The 20,583-nt window shown below is 52.8% G+C and overlaps 2 protein-coding genes across 9 annotated transcripts in view; one reads left to right on the top strand and one right to left on the bottom strand.

Moving 5' to 3' along the window:
- Positions 1-20,583, top strand: part of PIPOX (pipecolic acid and sarcosine oxidase) — a 95,901-nt gene that overhangs the window by 2,693 nt on the left and 72,625 nt on the right. Inside the window, exon 1 of one of the 3 annotated variants that reach the window (XM_072779277.1) lies at positions 2,998-3,015. The exons of 1 other annotated variant lie outside the window; for it this stretch is intronic. The gene's annotated coding sequence lies outside the window, so the exon portion shown is untranslated. Of the gene's footprint in view, positions 1-2,997; positions 3,016-7,898; positions 8,189-20,583 lie in introns of those variants that run through there. One more of the 3 variants, XM_072779276.1, reaches the window with a different exon arrangement.
- SEZ6 (seizure related 6 homolog) overlaps positions 1,380-20,583 on the bottom strand; it is a 45,829-nt gene continuing 26,625 nt past the window's right edge. The window contains exons 4-17 of one of the 6 annotated variants that reach the window (XM_072779267.1): positions 14,597-14,792; positions 10,351-10,536; positions 7,756-7,924; positions 7,456-7,622; positions 6,679-6,873; positions 6,296-6,434; positions 5,988-6,184; positions 4,822-5,016; positions 4,031-4,222; positions 3,727-3,921; positions 3,168-3,206; positions 2,812-2,929; positions 2,625-2,727; positions 1,380-2,459 (exon numbers count right to left, since the gene is read on the bottom strand). In XM_072779267.1, the coding sequence (XP_072635368.1) occupies positions 2,427-2,459; positions 2,625-2,727; positions 2,812-2,929; positions 3,168-3,206; positions 3,727-3,921; positions 4,031-4,222; positions 4,822-5,016; positions 5,988-6,184; positions 6,296-6,434; positions 6,679-6,873; positions 7,456-7,622; positions 7,756-7,924; positions 10,351-10,536; positions 14,597-14,792 (2,124 nt within the window). In that variant the 3' untranslated portion in view covers positions 1,380-2,426. Of the gene's footprint in view, positions 2,460-2,624; positions 2,728-2,811; positions 2,930-3,167; positions 3,207-3,726; positions 3,925-4,030; positions 4,223-4,821; positions 5,017-5,987; positions 6,185-6,295; positions 6,435-6,678; positions 6,874-7,455; positions 7,623-7,755; positions 7,925-10,350; positions 10,537-14,596; positions 14,793-20,583 lie in introns of all 6 variants that reach the window. The other 5 variants (XM_072779265.1, XM_072779266.1, XM_072779270.1 and 2 more) reach the window with 5 other exon arrangements.

Here is a 20,583-nt window from a genome sequence, read left to right as displayed (position 1 = left end):
GAGGTTTTGTTTCATGCCACAGGCCCTCAGAAGTTGGAAGCCATGGGCCCTCTCTCACTAGCTTCTTACTGCTCAGGGCCCAACTGTGCTGCCGTGTCAGCCTGAAAGTATTATGGGGCAGATAAATAGTCTGTTGGCCTGTGCCCAGTGAGTAAGACTTTGCTTTGATCAACATCATTATTTGCAGTGGAAAAGAGGAACAGGTGGTGGGTTAACGAGGGAAATAATACTTGGCTCTATTGACAAGTGCCAGGGGAACTAATCACTCTACACACCTTCCTCTTAGAACTTGGGAAGGGGAGGTCAGCTCAGCGTTTGGAAATGTGCCACCTTGGAGAGCTCCAGCCCTGGTTGCTCAAGGGGGATTGAGGAGAGCTAGCAGGTGGGATACAGATATCTTCTGAAGTGACCTCTTGTGGTTAATATAGGCACTGCACTCTACATGGACTGGAGCTTCTCCAGCCTTCAAGATGGGTAGAGTGGGAGGTGGGCAGCCATGAGTGATCAAGGCCTCTCTGTTGGAAGACTGTGGAAGTAGAATGTGCTGGTTGCTGCCATTATTTCCTTCAGGGATTTTGTCTTCTGCCTCCTGAGTATCCATAACTCCATTGCCTGTCTCTTGCTCTTACCCTGGAGAGCAGCCACACAGAACACACCTCTAAGCATGGATGTGTGTGCTGGGGGCCAAGGCTGGGCTAGCACTTTCATCTCAAAACGTGCTGGGAACCATAGAGAAGAGACATCGGGGCTATAAGTGACCAAACAGGTCAAACTTAAACAGATCCTCTCCAGCCAACTTCTTTCTGGAGCCCATAGATAGGCTTTTGCTAAAATAGGAGCCAAGTCCCTGACCTAAACTGCACTGCCCCTCCTCCTGATAGTCTGGATATTCCCTGAGGCCAAGATGGACTAGGGCCTCATGTTTATAGAGGTTCAGTCTCCAATTCTTATTCCAATTTCCTAAGTCTTGCTAGCTGGGAAAGAAGGGGAAGGAAGAAAGGAGAAAAGAGGTGTCAGGCTTCCTGGGCCTTGTCAACAATACAGTGGCATTGGGGAGGGGCTTGAGAGTGTGCTGGCCTATAGTACTGGACCTAGCAAAAAGAAAGAAAGGAAACATTGCGGGTAGGTAAGCAGTTGGGTTCCTGGGCTCCCAAACCCCTGTGGATCAGCCACTGGGGCATCTTATTTCACCTGCCATTTGTTGTACTGACCTTGTGGGGACAGTAGTCTTTGAAGCACCTGCATGTAACTTATTTTTGATAAAATGTCAGAGTGATCAATTGGTGGACCCAGCATGCCTTCTGGTCTTGAAATCCGCATCCCATTGATTTCCCACCTCCTTTCCCTCCAAGAAAGCACCATCTACCTGGCCATTGCTTTTTTTTTTTTTTTTTCCAAAAACACCGTTTTAATAAGGAAACAACAGAAATAGAAGATTGTTCTCTGGCTGGAGCCCAGACCCCATATAATACATTACATGTACAAACTGGCCTGTAGCCAACTCCTGGGTCTCTTCTGTGGGTCTCTAACCCCCTGTTCCATGCCAAATTTCTGGGCCCTTGGACCTCCGCTCCTCTCCAGAATGTGCCTGCCCATTCCCCTTATCCCAAAACACAGTGGCCATGAGGGAAGACTGGTAGGTGGCTGGGGTTGGAGGAAGGACTAGTGGGAAAGATGTTTGTAAAGCCAGATCGATATTAGGGTAAGATCTCCCTCTCCTTGGCATGTAGGGCTGCCAGGGCAGCAGTGGGGTGTCCTGCTTTGGTGTGGAGCATGAGTGCCTAGGGAAGCCCAACCTGAGCGTGGGGTAGGGTCCCTAAACACCTTTGGGTCCCTTAGAATTTTTGCCTCCAGGAAGCAGAACTGTCCATTCCTGGGGCCTTAGAGAAGGATTAGAGACCTCCCCGAGGGGCTGATGTCAGCATGCCAGGACTACCCAGAGGTCATTGTTGACAGCAGCTTTGGCCACTGGTGATAGCCCTGTGAGGGGCACCCTGGTGCAGTCTCCACCACCATCAAGTTCGCCTTGCTGCAGGGTGCCACATGCTAGCCTGGATGGTGGTTAACCTGAAGAGAGGTGTGCTTCCTCTGCTTGTGAATTCCAGGCTAGAGGTCCAGGGCATGAAGGAGGGTCAGGAGAATGCTGGTACTTGATGTATGTACTCCAGCTGTGCTCTGCCCAGAGGCAGATGCCCCCTGATTTGAACCCAAGGAAGGGCCCTATGTGGGCAGCGGTACCAAGAATATAGGCCCTGGTGGGCATTGCAGGTGGGGAAGGGCACGACTTCTTGAGGGATTGGTGGCGTCTCTTCCCAGATGGTATGTACAGGAGGTGTAGGGACAGCAGGAAGCTGGAAACTTTGCTGCTGGGCTGTGATGTTGGGTTGAGCTGGCTTCTCCAAGCTGCCCCCATCTAGATGGAGACTTCATATTCTTTCGTCTCCTGCAAAGTAAAGAGACTGCTGGGAGTTGGAAACTTGTATAAGATTTGCCGGCCCATAATCCACCTGCCCAAGGAAAAGGGAAAGAGTGAGGGGGCTTGGAGGGACCCTCAGGGGTACCTGCCCAAGGGAGAATAGAATTAGATCCTCTGAAAGGGTGCAAAGAATGGCATGGGCACTTACTCCAATCTCATAAGTTGGATTGTCAAATGCTGACTCCACAGTAATGCGGTCATAGGGACGGGGTCGTGTCCGGGGCAGCCGCAGGGGGCTTTTCCCCTGGAGCCTGTGGGACAGAGAAGCCTGTGAGTCAGAAGTGCTGGGCAGGAGTGAGTTGGGTATATAGGGCAGGAAGGGAAACCAGACTCACCTAGAGAAGTAGAGGTACACACCTCCTACCAAGAGCGCCATCACCACCAGTGGCAAGAAAATGGCGGCTGCAACGTGGGCAACATCCAGGGTGCTGGAAGCAGCAGGTGCCTTGGCAACTGAAAACACAGTGGATGGGATTGGGGGAGAAGTCCCTATGATCCAGAGCCCATATCTGCCCTAACCTCTGCCCAGGAGAATCCAGGTAAGCAGCTCCCTCTAGCTTCTAACTTTTGCTCTGCTGGTCCCAGACCTCTCTCTTTCTCTGCCCTCCCTTCTTGGGGAACCCATGGCCTGGGAGCTGTGAGAGCCAGGGCCAGGGAGACTATTTCCCTGGCCCTCAAGGGGGGGGCTCACCATCCAGGCTGCGGCCGCTGTAGAACCCATCCAGAGAGGCTGGAACAAGAGGGGAGGGCCAAGGGCAGAGGTGAGACCAATGGGCCAACCACTAAGGCAGGGAGTAGACTGATCATGGGATGGATTTGTCCAAGGAGAGTCTACCCCAGCATTTGTCTTGGTGTCACCAGATCAGAAAGATCTGGCAAAGACTGGGGAGACTAAGGGTAACACGAAGGGCATGTGGGCAGGGGGTTCTGGTTCTCAATATTTGGCGTCTTTGCTAGAGCAGCCCTGTAGGACTGGCAGGAAGTTTTTTTTTTTTTTAAGATTTATTTATTTATTTGAGAGAGAGAGAGAGAGAGAGAGAGAGCATGCACACATGAATGGGAAGGGGCAGAGGGAGAGGGAAAGAGAATTGTAAGCAGACTCCAAGCTGAGCTCAGAGTCCAACATGGGGCCTGATCCCACAACCATGAGATCATGACCCGAGCCAAAACCAAGAGTCAGACACTCAACCAACTGCGCCACCCAGGCGCCCGGGGACAGACAGGAGTTCTGAGGGTGGCAAAACACTCACCAGCCCTACAGATGGGTGGGGGGTCACTCCAATGTGAAGGGTGCCCGGGCACACATTTGATGCTGGCCTGGCCCTTCAGCACGTAGCCAGGGGCGCATGAGAAGTGGACAGTCGCCCCAGCTGGGTGTAGCCGCTTCTCAGGACTGTGGGCACCATTCTCAGGGGCGCTGAGGCCGTGGCATGGCTTGAGCTGTTCTACTGCAAAGCAGGCAGAGCCCAGTGAGGGTGCCAGGCCTCTAGTCTCCAGAGGTGGCATCTTTTGTCTCCTACCAGAATCTTCCCCTCATAACCATTTGACACTTACGGAGACATTTGGGGGCCCGGTCGCTCCACTTGGGGCTGCTTGCTTGACGGTCATGGCAGGTGAGGATGGCACTACCAGTCAGTACAAAACCCTGGTCGCAGATATACTGCACGGTGGCCCCCACAGGAAATTTGGGGCTAGATATGAGACGTCGGCTGTGCTCCACGTCCCCAGGGTCATGGCAAGAAGTCACTATGGGTAGGGGGGTAATGGGAGAAAGTAGCCCAGATAGAACTCAACAGAAGCCAGTCCACCCTGGCTTTGTTCCAAGCCAGCCAATATCTTCATGATATGTGGCTGTGGTGCCTATTTATCTGTCCCTGCCATCTTGCTGGTGCATCCCTCATCTGTCCCCTTCTTATCCATTTTTTTTTATTTTAAAAAAATATTTATTTATTCATGAGAGACACACAGAGAGAGGCAGAGACATAGGCAGAGGGAGAAGCAGGCTCCATGCAGGGAGCCCAACGTGGGACTCTATCCCGGGCCTTCAGGATCACACCCTGGGCTGAAGGCGGCGCTAAACCGCTGAGCCACCCGGGCTGCCCTCTTCCTATCCATTAGAGTCAACAAACACTGGCCATCCATCAGGAAGGAAATATTTGAAATGCTTGGTGGATAACCCTTTGAAAAGGTACTATCCCCATTTCATAGATGAGAAAACTTAGGCTATGAAAGGGGGAGGAAGTTCAAGGGTACTAGCTGGCAACAGCTGAAGTCTGGTTCAGAATCCAGGAGAGAGCCTTGTATCTTGCATTGAAGAGGGGAATGTGGAGAACAGGTACACTCACCTTTCTGGCAGGAGGGCAGGTCCTCGCTCCAGGTTAGGTCCCACTGGCACATGAGGACACTGGACCCTACCACCTGGTAGCCAGGGTAGCACTGGTAAGTGACGACAGTGCCATGTACCAGCTCAGGCTGAGATGGGCTCTTCCAGCCATTGGGGATCTCAGGCAGCTCCGGACATGTGTCATTGCGGGGCACCTCTGGGGGGCATAGGGGCAGCAAGATGCAGGCCCTCAGCCATCACTAAAGTGACTGTGCTAGCCTCCCTCACCACAAGGGCACCCCAGCTCCTGCCAGTTTGGCCTGGGCCTAGCCTGGCCTGGGCAGGCCCAGCAATGCATTCCTTCATGCTCAAGGGCCCCTCCTTGCCTGTCCCTGACATCATTCTGTCTCTTAGATTCGGGAGTTATCATTTTGGCTTTATGCCTGCCTTTCTTTCTGCCCTCTTCCTATCCATTAGAGTCAACAAACAAAGACAAAGACAAACAACAAACAACAAACAGAATTCTTTCTTTCTTTCTTCTTTCTTTCTTTCTTTCTTTCTTTCTTTCTTTCTTTCTTTCTTCCTTCCTTCCTTCCTTCCTTCCTTCCTTCCTTCCTTCCTTCCTTCCTTCCTTCCTTCCTTTTTTAAGATTTTATTCATGAGAGAGAGAGAGAGGCAGAGGGAGAAGCAGTCTCCCCACAAGTAAGGAGCCTGATGAGGGGCTTGATCCTAGGACCCCCAGATCAAAACCTGAGCTGAAAGCAGATGCTCAACCAACTGAGCCACCCAGGTGCCCCTGGGCTTTACTTTCAAAAGCACGTTGGCCAGTTCCTCATGCCTGAGAGAGGAGCCGGGGAGGGTGGGGAAATTGCCACTTCTCTTAAAGATTGTTAGAAGGTAGAAACAAACACCTTTCTGAGTTTCCTCTTTGTTATGAAGGTCTTCCTGATGCCTACCCAAATCTCTCTTGCTGCAACAGAAGGCTCCCTTTCACTGGGCCCTCAGGGAAGATGGAGAATTAGACTGGCTTCCTTCAGGTGATGCCTGGAGCTTTTCCAGCTTTCCCTCGTCAGATTAAGAGCACTCGGGCTCATTGCCCTGGCCTTTCTGACTTGCCATGGTTTGGGATCTGTGTTCTGGCATTCCCTCCCCCAGGTGGTGGGGCAGGCAGGGCAGGGGCAAGCTCACCAAAGAAGTGGATGACAAAGCCCTGCTGGTAGCCCAGCACCAAGGCCCCGGGGTCTGACTGGAACTGTATGGTGACGTCAGCCATGGAGGTAAAGAGCTTGAAGTGGCCACGGGGTCCTGAGTACTGGCCCAAGACCCGGGCTGTCAGGTCGTCCCCATCATAGAAGGTAAGCACATCACCAGGGCCTATGCGCAGCCTGTGGAGGAGGACTGTCAGGGAGGGTGGGCCTGGGGACTCTAGGGTGATCTGGGCAAGAAATGACCCCACAGCTCAGGAGCTGGCTCAGCCTTGCCCAGTGGGCACTCACACTCGTATGTCCAGCATGATGCGCTTGTCCTCTTCTACGTGCACACCCCAGATGCAGTCCTGCCCCCGGCTATAAGGCTCCGGCCAGTTGGGGGAGAGCACCACTCCAGCTGAGTCTGTAATCTCCCCACTGCACACAGCTGGAAGGCAGGGGAGGCCCAGGAGGTGCATCCCCTCCACATCCCCCCCACCCAGTGCTATGTCCTGGGGCTGCCACCGGCCCACAGGAGTGCCTACCCATTGCTGGGAGCCCCCACCTCCTCCTTAGGTGGGGGCTTGAATCACACATGTCACAGGGCCCCTCTGGCCCCAGGTTCTGCAGCTGGCTCTGGTCCCCACCCTGCTCCCTGCCCCGGGCAGGTCTGTCCACAGGTCCCTACTGACCTCGGCAGGCTGGCTCTGTCTCATTCCACTGGGGGTCGTGGGGATCAATGCACTCGATGATGATGGAACCCTGCTCCAGGGTGTAGCCAGGGTCACAGCTGAACTCCACGGTGGAGCCCACGGGATAGGAGGGGGCACTGCTGCTGAAGTTGCCATATTTGACAAAGGGCTCATAGCAGTGGCCCTGCTGGAAGGCTGCAAACCACAGGGGCCAGCCCAGCTTAGCCTCAACTGGGGCAAATGGGGAGAAGGGGGGAGCCTCCCACCCCAAGGCCTTTATCTTCCTGACCACAAATGTATGTCCTAGGCTTGCAGCAGGGGCAGGATGCCCAGAGCACCATACCCTATCATACCCTGCTCAGGAGGCAGGCTTGATCACCATTGTATTCCCAGCACCTAGTTTTGTGCTTCATACACACAGGGCACTCAATAAATGTTTTTTTGAATGAATGAATGAATGCATGCATGCATGCAGGCATGGGTGGTTCTAGAATGTCTCCTGCAGCAATTTTCTTCTCTAAGGGTTGGGGCCTTTTTTGTTCTTCAAACTCTTGAGGATTCATTCTCTTGGACTAGAGGGCCTGGGTCCAGGCAAGGGTCTCCTGCAAGACCAGGGTAGGAATCCCTAAGAACTGGAAGGGAGGGAGAGGGGAGCACCTAAGTGCTAGGTGAGCGAGGGCTAAGTTGGAAGGAGTGATGATGGGTTGGGGGTGTGTGTGTGAGAGAAGAGGTCCTAGACTCAAGCCCTCCACCCCTGTGAGGCCCCAGCAGGCTCACCCTCATAGCGAAGGGCCATGCCTGCGGCTGCCCCACTGCTGTCAGTACTGAGTTCCACGAAGAAGTGTCGGCCAGAGCTGAGCAGTCCCTCAATGGGCAAGTACTCCACCTCATAGGAATCATACACTGGAGGAGCCTCCACATTGTCCCCGTTACGGATGATGAGCCTGGGCCAAGAGAGAGAGCAGAGGCTTGGCTGGTGTCACTGCCCTGGAAGGTGTGGGGCCTAGGCTTGGGATCCATCCTTGCTGTGGGGCCTTAGTAGGCTGCACACTCCCATCCCACCAGGACTCTCCTTACCTGTCATCATCCTCTGCCAGGGAAACCTTCTCAAAATGTAAGTGCAGCCTCTGGCCTTCTGGGGCCTCAAGCAGCCAGTGGCAGGTGAGATTGTTGCTGTAGTTGCCCGGGAAACCCGGGGAGACAATGCGGCCAGTGGTGGCATTGCGGGTCACTCCACCGCAGGCAGCTGTGAAATAGGGCAGGGACTGTGGGCTGGCTTTTGGTCCCAGCTCCACTGGATTCTGAATGGCCTACCAAGCCTACCCACACACCCCGGCTCTTGAGCCCTCTGTGCGTTCGTGGTGCCAAAGGTCAATCGTTGGCCCCTGTGATCCTGCAGCCCCAGACAGCCTAGACTCCAGAATCCTACCTCCTAACCTTTCACTCATCTGGAATTATTCAACTCCTTTGACTGTGGTAGATCTGCCATGGTCTAGCCAAGTGGCCCTAGGTAAGTCACCTTCCCTCTCTGCTGACTCCTCTGGGAGGCCTTCCCCACTCTCCGCCCCCGCAGGCAGAGCCTTCAAGCCCCTTACCCAGGGCCTCCCACCTTCTTGGGTATATCTGCTGCTTCTACCTCATGCCACTTCCCTAAAACCCATTATTGTTTGGATATGTTCCTTAACTAGGACCCCCTGGGGCAGGTGCCAAGTCTTTTTCAGGCCAGGAACAGAGTTGGTATTCAGTGTTGGTTGAATAAAATGAGTTAATGAATGTAAAAAAGAGGGCAGGACTAGACATAGGCTGACAAACTACTGGTATACATGGCATCACCTCCAAATCTTCTGCCCTCAGCAGACATTGCTACCTAGGGCCTGGCCTCGCATACTTCCTGAGATAGCATCACTACCACCATGGTTCCTGGACTGAGCCCCCTGGCCTGGCACTGTCCTTTTTCCAAGGGGAGGCTGAGCAGCTCACCCAGCCCCATCACTGATGGGGCTTGTGGGTTACTTGGCCACAAGCATCTGGCAGTTGAGCAGGGCCAGAGAAGGGGTTTCAAAGACAAGAGGAGTGTGGTTGGTTTCAGGCAGCACTTTCTTCTCCTAGACACACAGCTCTGGAGCCTGTTTGCTCTCAGAGACCAGGCTGCCCTGGCCAGAACATGGCCTCTTTGTCTCTGGATGTTCAAGATGGCAGAATTTTTAAATTTAATAAAACTCCTGGGGCTGGGGGTGTTGTGGTGCTTTTCTTCTCTGCTTCTCTTCAGAGAGGGCAAGACCCATCTTTCTTCTTGGTCTCAGAACAGAACTGCCCTGTGAATGTGAGCATGCCCACCCTTCACTTAAATTTGTCTGGGGTTCCCTGTTACTTCCAAGTCATCTAAGCTTGAGGGGCCATTCGAACCCTTCATGAAGCCGGCTTTCTCCTGACTTGGCTTCAGCCCCATCCCATGTACCTTGCTTGTCCTGTCCTCTAGTGTGCTGCTTTCTGCCTCCACATCTTTGCATATGCTGTCCTCAGGATCCACTCCACTTCCCTGAGCTAACATTCTTATAATCCTTCCATGTGCTCTCCCTGGGAAGCTTTCTTTGCCTCCTTCCTCATCTTGGAGCAGCTCTCCCTCGCTTGGATCCTGACCATGCCCTGAATTCACCCCATCACAGCTTGGTCTGCACAGAGCTTGCTACATGCCGGTTTTCCTGCTTGCCAGAGAGCTCCTTGAGGGCAGAGACTGGATCTGGCTTATTCACCTCTGCTTGTGCCTAGCACTCAGGAAGCATTTATAAGATGGAGTAAGGTTCAAGAGCCCAAGCTATTAAAAAGAAAAGGAGAGAAAAGAAAAGATACCCAAGCTGCCTTGCACACTGCAGACTAAACGCCCCATCTTCCTTCTGCCAAGAAGCCCCTCTTCACTGGCAGCAACCTCAGACTTCCTGGTCGTGCAGGTCCAGAACCTGGGAGGATGTCTCCTTCCACTTGCCCCCCTCCGTTTGTCAGTATCTCTGGGACCTCCTCCCTCCTTTCCCTTCCCAAAGTCACTGTCTATGTTCAGACCCTCTTGCCTGCCTGGACTCTAGACACCACCTGGCTTCCTGGCCTCCTGGTCTCCAGACACCACCTGGCCTCCTGGATTCCTGGCCTTCAATTACCACCTGGCTGCCTCTCCTGAGGAACAGTTCTGAGCTCTTCCCTGGCTGTTTTGAGTCCCTGAACACTCCCTCACCTTGTTGCCTCTGTGTTAACTGCTCTGCTAAGTGTTCCCTCCATTAAAATGTCAAATCTTCCATGTCACTTCCCCCAGGAAGCCTCCTAAATACCCAACTAAGAATGATTGCTTCCTCCCTGCCCAGGTCACTTTGTGTGTCTTCATTGGTGCTTCCTTAATTCCTGCTCTGGAAATTGGTGATCCATGTGCTTTTTGCTTCCCCCACTTCCTGGAATTGTAAGCTTTTTGAGGGCATGATCCCTGTTTAATTCAGCTCTATATACCTTTGGTGCCTCTATGTAGGAAATACTCAATAATGAGGTTGGATAAACGCTACTGAGGTATGGGACCATTTTTTGGCTTCCTTATAGAGAGCAAATGGAAGGTTCCAGGCAGCAGCTGAGAGCAGGGATAAGCCCCCCACCTTACTCCTCTGTTTAGCAGAGTCCCCCAGAGCCACTTACCAATGCAGACAGGCTCCTGGGAATCCCAGAAGGGCTGGGTGGCATTGAGACAGGTAAGAAGCCTGGCACCCTTCAGCTGGTAGCCAGTGGCACAGTAGAAGTGGGCGCTGCCTCCTGGGTGGAGGCTGGTGACAGTCACAGTTCCATAAGCAGGACGCCGGGGAAAATGGCAGTTCAGGAGATAAGCTGCAGAGGGAAAATGGGTGACACGTGTTTGTGTGTGTGTGTGTGTGTGTGTGTGTGTGTGTGTGTGTGTTGGGGGGCTGAATCATAGCCAGGGCAAAAGGGGCTTGCCACAGCCTGCCTGGACATGTCACTTGGGGCCAGAGGAAGTGTCGGGAATTCTGGGAGAGACTCTGATCCCCTCCCCAGAAGGTGCCAGTGATATTTCCAGCAGCCTGGGCTGGTTAGTGGAGCAAGCACAGAGCTGGAAGTTAGGAGGCTTGGCTTCTGGTCCAAGCTTTCTGATGTTTTTGGCAGGTTTTTTAGCGTCTCTGTGTCCCAGTTTCTCATTTATTTAGTGAGTTTCAAAATGCCAGCCTACCTACAGGGTTATTAAGAGAATAGAGGGGATAGTATTTTATTCAGTGTGGTATCCCCGAATCCAGCTGGTAGCCCGTCTTTGAGAAATGTGTGCTGAATGACTTCTAGATGTGAAAGCACTTGAAGCAATGAGGAGTCTATTCTGATGTAAGCATTCATACTATTTTTCCTATAGGGGACGAATAGGAATTACAGCCAGAACGACTGAAGTCAGACAGTAAAAGCTTTCCCAGTATTCACTGGCAAGGGCTGTGGACTTCTTTTAAAAACAGGATGGGGCGAGGGTGGGGAGGCAGGGCACGCCTTCCTTGGAAGTGGGGGAAGGGCAAGTTGCCTGGGAAACTTGGTAACTTTTGGAATTGTCATACCAAGTATAACCAAATGGTGGCAGCAAATCCTACAAAACAACCTGGCAAGTCCCAACATAGAGCCAAGCCCCAGGTGATACTAAAGATGGGGGTCAGGGCTTGGGTCCAGAGAGGTGCGAAAGAAGGCCAGAGGGGTCAAGGAGAGAGGCTGAGTGAAGGCTGGGCTATGGAGTCTGAAAACCCTTGAGGGTGGTAAGAGGGATGGGGACCATCTAGATTGAGGATCTTGGGGTGGAGGTGCCCACCCTTACTGATGGCACTAGGCAAGATGGAAAGAGAGGTCTAGGCAGGAACTCTGCTAACTTCTGTGTAATTTGTATAAATAGAAAAAGGAGCTGTATCTGAGCAGAATGGGGTCCAGAAATGGGTTTTGTGATTTTCACCTGTCCTGGCTGTAGTCACTGGGCTTGTGCAAAGGGAGAGGATGGTTTTAACTCTTCCTTCTCATGACAATGAGTGGTTACTTGTAATTGGCAGGCAGGGCAGGGCAGCACTTAGGGGACTGCCTGGGTTTGAAAAATACAAGCTCCCCTACTTGCTGTGCCACCTTGGGCAAATTACCTAACTTCTCTGTGCCTCTGTTTCCTTGTTTACCCACCCATTCAGAGTACTGCATCTGGTGCTGTTACAAGAGAGGTTAACTGAGAGGACACATGTGCAATTCCTGGCACAGAACAAATACCAAATGTCCCAGCCTGCTGTTATTGTTAGTAATCTTGATTCATAAAAGCACTTCACATCTGCAGGCACCATCCAGCTTCTAAAATGCCTTTATACTCTTCCTACTTGAGGTCTACAACATGCTTGGGTGGAAGGAAGGCAAGGCATGGGTTCTTAAGGATGAGGAAAACTGAGGTTAAGAGAGACCGGGGCACTAGTCCTGATCCCACAGCCAGTGAGCAGTAGAGAGGGCACTTGAAGCTCCTGGCTCTGGAGCCCATTGCGTTCTAATCCCCTCTCCTACCTGTTTCCCTGGGTGAGGTAGAAATCAGGGCTCAGGAGTCAGAGAAACCCATGAGTGACACACAAGGCTGGTCGGTTAGGGTGGCCATCCACAATGACCTGGGGAGAGACCCCAGGCCAGAATGGGATGGGCAAAAGAGTGTGAGGCACTCCAGCCAGAGTGCAGGGAGGGGGTGACATCCAGAGAGTTCTAGAGGTCTAAAGGTGTCAGTACATCTGGCCACGAACCAGATGTACTGACACCTTTCCTGTGAGTTCTTATCACAACTCTGGGAAGGGCGGTCCCCCATTTCACAGATTAGGAAACTGGGATGAGGTGAGAACAGGAGGCTGGGGGCAGATGAGGAAGCCCCCAGACTCCATCGTGGCCACTTCCCAGGAGGAGCTTCCTCCTGTTGCCATGACTACCGTTCCCAGGGAGCCTGGATGACTGCAATCTGTTGAGCTATTTTCTCCCTGGCGTCTGTTTCTGGGGCCAAGTCCAGTGCCAGGAATGCTCAGGAGGGAGGAGGGGCATGCCTGGCAGAGCCCTTTGCTTCCTCACCCTGCCTGAGGCTGTGGGAGGGGAACTGGAACCTGGTTCTGCAGTTGAGGCCCTTGTGGGGGCCCATCCTTGTGATCTCCAACATTATCCTGGGTAGCACAGTGATATGGATACCAGTCCCCTCGCCCCCTCTTCTGGCACCCTCTTTCTCCAGCCCAGGGAGACACGCGTGTGAGCACATGCTCCTCCTGTTCCCATCTCTGGGATCAGGGCTAATTACAGCCTATAATTAGGGGAATTACACTCATTAAGGAAAGAGCTGATCATTGACAAAAACTGGGCCGAGGAGGGAGGACTTCTGGGAGCTGAGCAGAAGGCAGGGCTGGGCCAGCTCTCCCAGCCCCTCCTTGGTGTCTGCACCCCTCCCTGGGCCTCCAGCTCACTGCCTCTCAGCCACCTTTGTCTGGCCAACAGAGGGAAGGTCCAGGGTTTTGTGCAGAGGAATTTGCGGCAAGAGAGAAGGTTACCGTGGCGTGAAATTATGCCCGCTGCTAAGGAGGATTGATGAGCCATTAGGGAGGCTGGCCGGGCCGCCTAGATGCTCACCCTTGTCTCAGCTGGCCCCTTGCCTCTCTCTGCCAAGCCCCGGGCCAGCCCCTGCCCACCACCAGGCTCCCTGCTGCCACACCTGACTGCTCTCCCAGTTTGGGTGGAGAGGCTAGGGAGGGGTGAGTGCTGCTTAGGTGGGTTCCAAGCATCCCCATCTCCAGTCCCTGTCCTCCTCCCTGGGCTATGGACCCTGCAAGGCTGTGGAAGTGGTCCCTGACAATGTAGGGCAATGCTATACTTGTTCACACCAATTATTTCCCCATTAGCACTCCCCAGTCTGAACTGGTTACCCTGTCACAGCAGTACAAGGGATTAAGAAGACTTTGCCTGGGGAAAGGGTGCCAGGGCCAGGAAAGATGCTGATGGAAGAGGGGCAGAGGCAAGCCCCAATCCCTCCCTTTTGTATCCTGCCAGCTCTTTAATACTTGTTTCTGGTTCCTTCATGGAACCAGAACTAAGTTCATGGAATGTGCTAAGTGCTAAGCACTTCACGGGAACCCTCTGGTATAATCTTCCTCATGCCTTTATGGAGGAAGTATATTGGTCACATGGTACAGCAGAGGAAAAGGAGGGTTGGAGAGGTCAAATGACCTGTCCAAGGTCAACAGCCAATGGGAGGGAGATTTAGACACAGATCTGCCCGTCCCCTGAGTCTGTGATTTTCCCATTCTATCTTGCCACTCCCCTATTTCCAGAGGTGTTCTGAGCTGACTGGGTCCCTAGGGTGCTAGGGTGGGTGAGGCAGTTCAGGAAGACCAAGTTGGTAGCTAAGGACCTCCAGAAGGTCACTATCAAGCCCCTTTGATCTTGACCACCTTGCATTTAGGAGAGAGGGCTTCTATTATTATTGCCTATTTAAGTGTCCACCTCCCCTAGAGATTCTGGATTCCTTGAGGGCAAAGGATCTGGAGGGTTGATATTGCCATCTTGATATTGTCAATGACCAGCACAGTCTTGGCAAAGAGCAGATACCTAGGAAGAGTTTACTGGATGAATAAATGAATGAATGAATGAGTGAATGAGTAAATGGCAGTGGGCACCCCTGGGGCTACCTGATTCTGTGTCAGGCCCCCTTCACAACCAGTTTTCTGTAGGGTAGTAGGTGGAGGAGGGAGGTGTCAAATATGTAATAATCAACTTTAGTTGTACAGAGCTTCACTAGGCACCTGTGTCTGTCCTCCATCATCCCCCCTCCCCTACACAGACCTATAGTAGCACCAGAGATCCCCAGGAGGGCACCCAGTCAGGGCTGGTTCTTCCCTCAGCTGCCCAGGCCTACCTTGGTAGTGGAAATGGAATGTGCCAGGCCCAGCAGGTGGTGGGAGGCTCTGGAACCTCAGTGCTGCTTGGTGGGTGGGGCTACGGATGACTTGGCCCCTCAGTAAGAAAGACTGGTTGGCCAGGGGCAGCGGGTCAGGCCCCCCCAGGCCCTCCACAGTCACTGTCTCCCCCTCTCGGAGGCTGATGTTCTGGACCTGCCATGGAATAGACAGTGAAAAGTAGAGCAGTTAGGCTTCTTCCTGCCAACTGAGCCCCACTGCCCACAGTCTCCTGGGGGCCCCAGACATGGCCTGTCGTCAGGGCTGCTTGGCCACTGGAACCTCCAGGCCCTGGGCTGGGCACTTGAGTGCAAGAGGAGCTCATTTCACCATCTCAGTAACCCTGTGAGATGGGATCTGAAGTTCCTATCCAAGGTCACATAGAGATTATTAGCAGAACTAGAATTTGTAAGCATGTCTTTCTGTCACCAAAGCTATTCAGTGACACCAGGACACCAGCTGCTTCCTGTCCCTTCATTTCTCTGGGGGATGGAGTTGGTGTGTTGAACTGGATGGTGTCCAAGGGCCTGGCCCACCATGTGAGGTCTTAAGCATCAGTCCCATGTGCCCAGCTTCCTCTGGACTCCTCCTGTCATTGGATACTTTACAGGCACCCCAACCCCCAGCCTGCCTCATACTGAGCCTTCCTCTTCCCCAGCCAGCAGCTTCCCTCTCCATTCATCTGCATCCTCGTAGTCAAAACTGGCATCTTGCCTCCTCCCTTACACTCCACGGCCAATCAGTCATTCGGTCCTGTCTATTGGACCCAGATCTTTTTACTACTTTTCATCCCCCCTGCCACTTCACAGCTCCTCGCTGCTATTGCTCACTTGGATCACTACGGCAGCCTCCTGACCGGCTTCCCTGCCTGCAGGGTTCCAGCCACTTCTCCCTCCACGTCAATATTTCTTAACTGTAGCCAGTTAGTAGCCCCAACCTGTGGCCTGATGTGGTGCTTCCTCACTGAAATCCTTTGGTGGCACTCCGCATAGCCCACAAAGACCCCACTATCTAGTCCAAATGCCTTGCTGTGGCTCACAGGGCCCTCCCTAACTTAGCCCCTGCTGATTGCTCAGCCAGGCCCTTCACTGTGCACCCCCCTCTCCACATGCTGGCCACCATTCTCTTCTCTCTCTTCTGGGCCTCTTTTTCTTTTCTTTTCTCTTTTCTTTTCTTTTTCTTTTCTTTTCTTTTCTTTTCTTTTTCCTTTTCTTTTTTTTTTAAACTAGTCTAGTGATATTTTTTTATTTATTTATGATAGGCACACAGTGAGAGAGAGAGGCAGAGACACAGGCAGAGGGAGAAGCAGGCTCCATGCACCGGGAGCCCGACATGGGATTCGATCCCGGGTCTCCAGGATCGCGCCCTGGGCCAAAGGCAGGCGCTAAACCGCTGCACCACCCAGGGATCCCCTTTTCTTTTTTCTTTTCTTTTCTTTTCTTTTCTTTTCTTTTCTTTTCTTTTCTTTTCTTTTCTTTTCTTTTCTTTCTTTTCTTTTCTTTTCTTTTCTTTTCTTTCTCTTCTTTTCCTTTCTTTTCCCTTTCCTTTCCTTTCCTTTCTTTTCTTTTTCTTTAAGATTTTATTTATTTATTCATGAGAGACACACAGAGAGAGGCAGAGACATAGGCAGAGGGAGAAGCAGGCTCCATGCAGGGAGGCCGATGCAGGACTCGATCCCAGGACCTCGAGATTCATAACCTGAGCAAAAGGCAAACACTCAACCACTGAGCTGAGCCACCCAAGTGCCCCCAGGCTTCTTTTTCCAATCCTTCCCTCTGGCTATCCCAGGCCTCTCTACCATCACCCCAGTCCTCAGGCCTTCGATCCCTGGAGCATCTTTCTGGGCTTCATGCCTTCATTCAGTCAAAGGAGGATTGGACTGCAATAGACTGCCCTGGGGGGAAGTGGCAGTGTGGCCCAGTACAAGAAACATTGGATGGGGAGCCCAGAGATCTGTTCCCTCCCCCAAATCCCAGTTGGCTCCTCCTCTCTATCCCTTAGCTCTGAACATCACCCCCTGCCCATTTTTTCTCACCTGGAGAATGGCCTTCCCCCCTGCTATCCTCAGCTCATCTCTGGGTCTTGGCTGGCTCAGATCAGATTATACCTCTTTCTTACCCAAACACATTAGTGACTTCAGATTGCCCAGAAGACAAGGTGCAAAGTTCTCAGCTCACAGCTGGGCCCAGTGGCTTTGCCAGCCTCATTTGCCCACTCTGTAGTCAAATGCTACACCTCACTCCACCCTTCTGGGTACTTGCATATGCAGGAATGCCCTCTCTTGCCCTTCTAGTGATGCTGGTCATTCTTTCAGATCTCAGGACCACCACCCTCTGCCTTCCAAGCCAGGCCAGTCAGTTCTTTTGCATCAGGCCTTCCGCACCTGTCCCTTCTCTCAGTACGTCTCCATTTTAGCTCAGGATAGCATTTGGGGTCACAATGCCCTCTTCAATAGCCAGTCGCAATAAAGATGTGTGGAGAGAGTGAATGTGTGGGCCACTGGAGGCCTTCTTCGCCAGATACCTGTGAGCCGAGAAGCACAGAGGATGGATGCTGAGCCCAGGCAGGTCCCAGGAGACAGCCGTGCTCTGGGTCCCTCAGACTGTGGGTGCTGAGAACAGATGTGCCCTAGGGACTTCTCTGCCTGGGAGAAAAGACCTAGTAGGTCTTTGAGGCCCAAAAGAAGGCTGAAGACAGGGTGCTGGAACGGCAGCGTCAGCTGTCCGTGAGGAGCCTCCCTTATAGGGCACGTTTGGGTGGAGGGTGCCTGACCATCTGCCAGGGACATTCCTTAGGGAATTCCTGCCGCAGGCAGAGGCTGGATGAGGTCCCTTCAAACTTGGAGATTCTGTGATTCTAGAGTTGGGCAAACAAGACTCACACACGTGGAATCTGTAATTATCGAGAGACGCCAGGCAGCATATAATCTGCCTTAAGTGGCACTGAATGCATGCAGCGGGAATCCTCTGTGCAGGGAGTGGAGGGGTTGCAAGCTCAGGGAGAGTGTGGAGCTGGTAGATCTGCAAGGGCCTTGCAGGGGCCTGGTCTGGGAAGAGGAGGAGGGAGGGAGGATGTCACTGCAGGGAAATGGCTGTGGAGGCAAAAGCAGAGAAGCAGAAATGAACTTAGCATTTTTCCTAGTTGCCACAAACATCCTCTGACCTATAGCTTCCAGCTCGTGACCCTGCTGCTCTGCCACCAGCAGTGCCACCAGTGGTGCCAGCACAGCAATAGCAATTAGCATTCATGGAGCACCTACAATGTGTCAAGCCCTGTTCTGTTTACAGGCATTATTTCCTCCTCGCCACACTTCTATAAGGTACAGGTAAAATCCCCATAAGTAAACAGAGGCTCAGAGAGGCTAAGGAACTTGCAAAAAGATCACTAAGGTGTAAAGTAACAGAAATCTTGCCTTGCTGGAGGCAAAGGCAACTCCTTCTCTTCCAACCTCATGGGGGTGTCGCCTGTCCAGATGTCCAGACATGTTTATTTCCGGACCCCATGCCCACCAGGTTTAGCAGCAGGGTAGATTTTGGTCAGACCAGGCTTTTTCGAAGATGTTGAGATTTATGTTTCCACCAGCCATTCTTCCCCCTCCCTTCCCCAGGAGCCCGTAAGGCTAAGAAAACTGGGAGCTGAGGCTTATGGCCCCCTCAAGCTAGCCTGGCTTCCAGCCTGCCTGGTAGTGAGGGCTGCCATGAGAGCATGGGATGGAGTGGGTCTGGGCTGCCTGGCTCACATCCAGAAGGCACCCTGTCCTCACCTAGGGGCTGTCTGTTGGCTCTGGTCCCTTGGGTTTCAAGCACCCACTTGCCGGCCTGCTGCAGTGGCTGCAATATAATTTGTCACTTGTTTGAGGGCCAGGCCTGACAGGGGCCAGACAGGGCTGAGTGTTGGACAAGGAGGGTGATGAAGTCTTGATGCAATTTGCAGGCATCTGAAGAGCTTGGGAGACAGATTGAAATGTCAGCTCTGCTCACAAGGGCTGTCTTCCCACACCCATAAGCCTATGACAAGGGGAGGGGAGCTGGGGGCCAGGTAGGGGGTAGATAGAGCAGAGGGAAGACAAATCCCACAGGACCCCGGGCTGTCTAGCACTGTCCGGCTTCCAGCTGACCATGAGTTCAGTTCAAGGAAGGAAATGCAGCCACTTTGAGGGGGCCGACTCCTTTCTGAATGGGAGGTGAGGAGGATTTAGGTTGCCCTCTGCCAGCCCCAAGACCATTAGCCTTGACTGGCCTGTCTGTCCCCATTCTGAAGCTGCCAGTCGGGTCTCCAGAACATGTCCTAACAGTGTGACTCGTGAATAGGATGATATCAGAATCTCCTGAATAAAACCCTGCACAGGCAGATGAGCCCGAGGATGACTCTGGTGTGTGAGCCCCACCCCCAGAAGATGGCCACAAGCCCTGCACCACTACATTCTCCTGGTCGCCAGCATCCATGTATATAGTCTGACAGAGGCCTGGTTGCATGCACATAGTTCCCTCAAACACATGGCATGGCACACATGTGCCCTCATGCCCTTCTCCCCCACATCCATGTGCTCCCTCATCCACACACTCCATAAAATCCATGTGCTCCCCTACCTCCATGGGCTCCCCCACTCCCAACAGTAGCATCATCACAGCTTCTCCTATGAGACCCTTTATAGTTTCCAAAGCTCCTTCACACCCATTATCCTTTCAGATCTCACAAAATCTCACTAAGGGAGGCAGAGCAGAGTATATTTACTTCTACTCTATAGATAAGGGAACCTTGTAATCAGAAAAGTTGAGAGTTCCTCTTTGGGTCACACAGTAAATGCAAAACAAAGCCAAGATTCTGGACTCTGGACTCCAGATTCCTGGTCTAGTGCTTTGTCTTCAAGCAGTAGCATTCCAGGTCCTGCCCCCAAACTGGAAGAATTCCAGGTGAGTGTCTTAAAGGAGAAGGTGGGCTGAGCTGAGAAAAAGAATTGGGGTAGAGCCCCCCAACAATCCCCAACTGAGCTCCCTCTTTGGATTTGCCATACCTGGGCCAGTCTCCTGGGCCAGGGGAAAACCAGAGGCTCTTGAGTCCTGCAATCAAACCCAGTTCCATCACTGACTGGTTGAAAGGTCCTTGGGAAAGTCACATGACCTTTGTGAACCCTAGTTTTGTGTGTGAAACAGATGGTCATAGACAGTTGATAGGGTTGTGAGGATTAAGTCAGATCCCACCCATAAGGAGCTCAGCACAGAACAGGCACAGCTTAGCAGTCCTCTCCCCCTTTCTTGGGGAGATCTGGGCTCTACCTTGGTAAGACCGTGGCTTTTGCCGCAGTGATAGCTCCACCTCAGGTGTGTCAGGGCTTTGCCTAGGAAGCACTGTACCTGGGAGCCACCTTCTGGCCCAGGTCCTACAGCTGCCAGGAAGCAGGAAGGAGGGTCAAGAGCTTGAGGGGCCCTGCCCAGTCTGGCCTATGAGGGGGCTTCCTGAACCCAGAAGAAAGACACAGGATCAGAAGGACTGGCTGGGAGGGCCTTTCGGCATCATATGGTTCATCTCCTTTTACAAAGAAGGAAACAGTTCCAGGGAAGGCTAGGGGCTTTGCCTGGTCACTGAGAGATGGGCTGCAGAGGCCCACATGACAGCCTCTGAGCTCTTATCTGAGCTGATGCCCGTCCATATCAGACGGGCAGAGTCTGCTCTGAGGATGGGGAGAGGGGCTGAAATCCACAGGGCAGACCTGCCTGCACCTCCATAATCCCTCTCAGATGAGCCTTCTAGGAGCCAGAACAGAGGAGGTTGCCCGGAAAACTCACCCCATTGACCCACCACCCTATTGGTGTCCACATGAGGCCTGGTCCTGGTTCTGGCTATCAGACTGGCAGTTGGCCTGGCATGAGAGAGCTGTGTTCCAATGAGGCCACCTGAGGTACTAGGAGAGAGGCTATGGGCAGCTGTGCCCAGGCTCCAGATGGTA

This window comes from Canis lupus, chromosome 16 (assembly GCF_048164855.1).
Source record: "Canis lupus baileyi chromosome 16, mCanLup2.hap1, whole genome shotgun sequence".
In the NCBI taxonomy this organism is placed as follows: Eukaryota; Metazoa; Chordata; class Mammalia; order Carnivora; family Canidae; genus Canis; species Canis lupus.
This window is presented reverse-complemented; position numbering and strand designations above follow the sequence as displayed.